The sequence below is a fragment of the Lactuca sativa genome, chromosome 9 (genome assembly GCF_002870075.4).
Source record: "Lactuca sativa cultivar Salinas chromosome 9, Lsat_Salinas_v11, whole genome shotgun sequence".
NCBI lineage: Eukaryota > Viridiplantae > Streptophyta > Magnoliopsida > Asterales > Asteraceae > Lactuca > Lactuca sativa.
The window spans coordinates 97,642,833-97,646,057 of NC_056631.2; the positions used below are offsets into that span (position 1 = coordinate 97,642,833).

General features: G+C 34.7%; 1 protein-coding gene across 1 annotated transcript; it reads right to left on the bottom strand.

Annotated features, from left to right (window-relative positions):
• Positions 1–1,189: 1,189 nt before the first annotated feature.
• On the bottom strand, positions 1,190–2,362 carry LOC128129052 (uncharacterized). The gene has a single exon (XM_052767757.1). The coding sequence runs from the start codon at positions 2,360–2,362 to the stop codon at positions 1,190–1,192; it is 1,173 nt and encodes a 390-aa protein (XP_052623717.1).
• Positions 2,363–3,225: the final 863 nt, after the last annotated feature.

A 3,225-nucleotide genomic window follows, 5' to 3' on the forward strand; every position in this document is an offset into this window, starting at 1 on the left:
CTGACAACTCTTTGTGGAATTCAGGAGAGTTTTCTTTTTCCATCTGATAAACCTATTAAACATATGTTGATGTGTTATGTATTCTTGATTCGTTAAATTTATGAAAGATATTTGTTTGTTAATAATTATTACCTTTTCAAGAAACTAGTTGTGAAATTCGGTCTTTACGTCACTTTTAGGATGTTCAGATTTGAATTTTCTATATTGATGAATATATATATATATATATATATATATATATATATATATATATATATATATATATATATATATATAATTGATGAATGGAAAAAAGTAACAATAAATAATAAAGATAATTAAAAGTAAGAACACTTACTCGATGTATTGTCTGACTTCTTGACAACTATTCAATATAAACCATTCTATATTACGTTTCTCCGTTATATCAAGATGTTTGATTTGCGTTGCGCTCGTCGGCCGACACTTGGACTCAAACATCCAAAATTTTGTTTTTTCAATGACAATGTCTTCGTTTCTTTCAAGGTGATTGACATCTCGAAGATACATCGAACAAAATGTCAAAGCTTCTTCAGCAATATAACCTTCAACTATACAACCTTCCAGCCTTGCCTTATTTCTGACATAGTTTTTTAGTTTTTTCATATAGCTTTCAAATGGATACATCCATCTCATACATACCGGGCCTCCGACAATCGCTTCATCAGGTAAATGCAACACTAAATGAATCATAATGTCGAAAAATGTTGGCGGATAAATCAACTCTAACTTGCACAATATTCTAATAATGTATTCTTTTGCTTTCCTCATATCCTCCACCTTTAGTGTTCTGGAGCAAATTTGCTTGAAAAACATACAAAGATCTACAATTGGTGTAGAAGTTTCTTTGTCCAATAACGCTCTAACTCCAATCGGTATCAAACGTTACATAAGAATGTGATAGTCACGAGATTTCAACCTAATAATGTTAGTATCATTATCTACCACTTTCTTAATGATGTTAGATCCAAACCCATCAGGAAATTTAACATCTCTTATAAACTGACAAAAGATTTTGCGGTCAGGTTTCTTGAATGAGTAGTTTGCATGTGGTCTAGTGAACTTGTTACCCTTTTTTTTGCAACCATTGATTACGCCGGATATTCAGTCCTCACTTGCATTTGATGTGTCTTTACTCTTATCATTCATCATAGAAGTACCCAAAAGACTCTCACCCACATTTTTCTCGACATGCATCAAATCTATTGTTGTGCTTCAGCTGCAGAGAATACCAATACTCGAGCTCGAAAAATATGCTACGTTTCGACCAGTTCAACTCGAATCCTTGACGATCCATGTTTTCTTTGAGAGTGTTAGGATGTTTACCCAGATTACGAAGTATTATACGACCTAGTTGCTCTTGTATGTCTTCATTAGTAAAGTGTCTCAGAGTGGGTCTTGTCTCTGGTTGCCCATTAAATTTCAAACTCATCCTTAATGGATCATCAACATCTAAGAACCGACGATGACCGATATAAACGACTTTATTTACTGCACGGTACGACGGAGTGTCTTCATTGCAAGTCAGGCATGCTCTATACCCTTGTCCGCTCCAGCCCGATAAACTACTACGAGCTGAAAAGTCGTTTATTGTCCATAACAACATAGCTTTCATCGTGAAGAATGTGTTTGTCGTTGCGTCTTTAATGCGTACGCCTGATTGCCATAAAAACTTAAGCTCTTCCACTAACGGCCTAAGGAAAACATCTATGTCCTTTCCAGGCGCTTTAGGGCCGGGAATCGACAAGGCCAACATGAATGATGACTCTTTCATACAAAGCCATGGTGGCAAATTGTAAGTGGTGAGTACAACCTGCCACGTACTATGCGGATTACACATGTTACCAAATGGATTAAAGCCATCAGCTGCCAGCCCTAGTCGTACATTGCGAAGTTCACTCGAGAAGTCAGGGTAATCTACATCAAATTTTTGCCAAGACTCTCCATCAACGGGATTACGCATCACACCATCTTCTGATCTCCCAGTACTATGCCATATCATATTTTTGGAAGTGTACCGTGAACAATACAAACGGCGTAGTCTAGGGGCCACTGGAAAGTACCGTAACACCTTATGAGCTACTTTCTTACCCTTGGTGTTTTTATCAATCCACCAACTCTCTTTACAAATGAGACAAACTTGCAATGACTTGTGTTCCTTCCAGAAGAGAAAACAATCGTTTTTGCACACATGAATTGACTCGTACCCCAAACCTAACTTCTTCAGTTTCTTTTTTGCTAAATAATATGAACGGGGAACCTTGTTGTCTGGTGGAAATGTCGAATGCAACAACTCAAGGAGTTGATCAAATGAACTATCAGTCCATTTGTTGTTGGTCTTCATATGCACTAGCTTTGCTAAAAATCAAGGAATGAAAACGTACAACCAGGATATAACTTGGTTTCGACTGCCTCTAACAACTCTTCAAAATCATCATCGACACCACTACCCCCTGTATTCGAGGTTCCTTCATCGAGGTTTATATTGTTTTCTCTCGACTCCCACATAACATCGTCAATAACATCAGCCATCTCGTTGCTTAGCGATACGACATCTACAACTGAAGGGATTAAAGATTCACTGTGATATATCCATGTTTTGTATGATTGAATGAAACCATATATACGAACATGACGTCTCATTGCTTTCAGATTCATGAAGTAACGATTATCACATTTCTCACATGGACATCTGGTTGCACCTTTATAATCTAGGTGTAACATGGATCTCTCAAAAAAAGTGTTGAGTCCTAGCTGGAACTCGGGAGATTGACGATGTGGATTAGTAGTCCAGCTTTTATCAATAGACATGATGCAACTGAAACATAATTTAGTGTTTAAGATTTACTTTACGGGAAACAAAAATCAAGTAGAGTATTCATAAAGTTGATGATTCAAAAAGTATTCCAACACGGGATAACCTAATTAAAGCTAAATTACATTGCTATTAATAACATAATTAAAACTAAAGTTGTAATGACCAACATTAAGTCATTGAAAGTATGTTATTTTCTAATTATTTAATATTTTATTTTTTATTATTAGTTTAATTTTTAAAGTAATTTTCTTTTATTTTAATATTAACATTAACTTGACTTTGAAACTACTTTAAGTTGATTTTACAATTAATTAAAAAAGTAATTTTATTTTATTTTAATATTAACATTAATTTGATTCTAAAGGTAAATTAATTTTATTTTCTAATTA

Excerpts from the sequence above, each read along its gene's own strand:
- LOC128129052 (XM_052767757.1), bottom strand. The coding sequence starts at position 2,362 with ATGAAGACCAACAACAAATGGACTGATAGTTCATTTGATCAACTCCTT.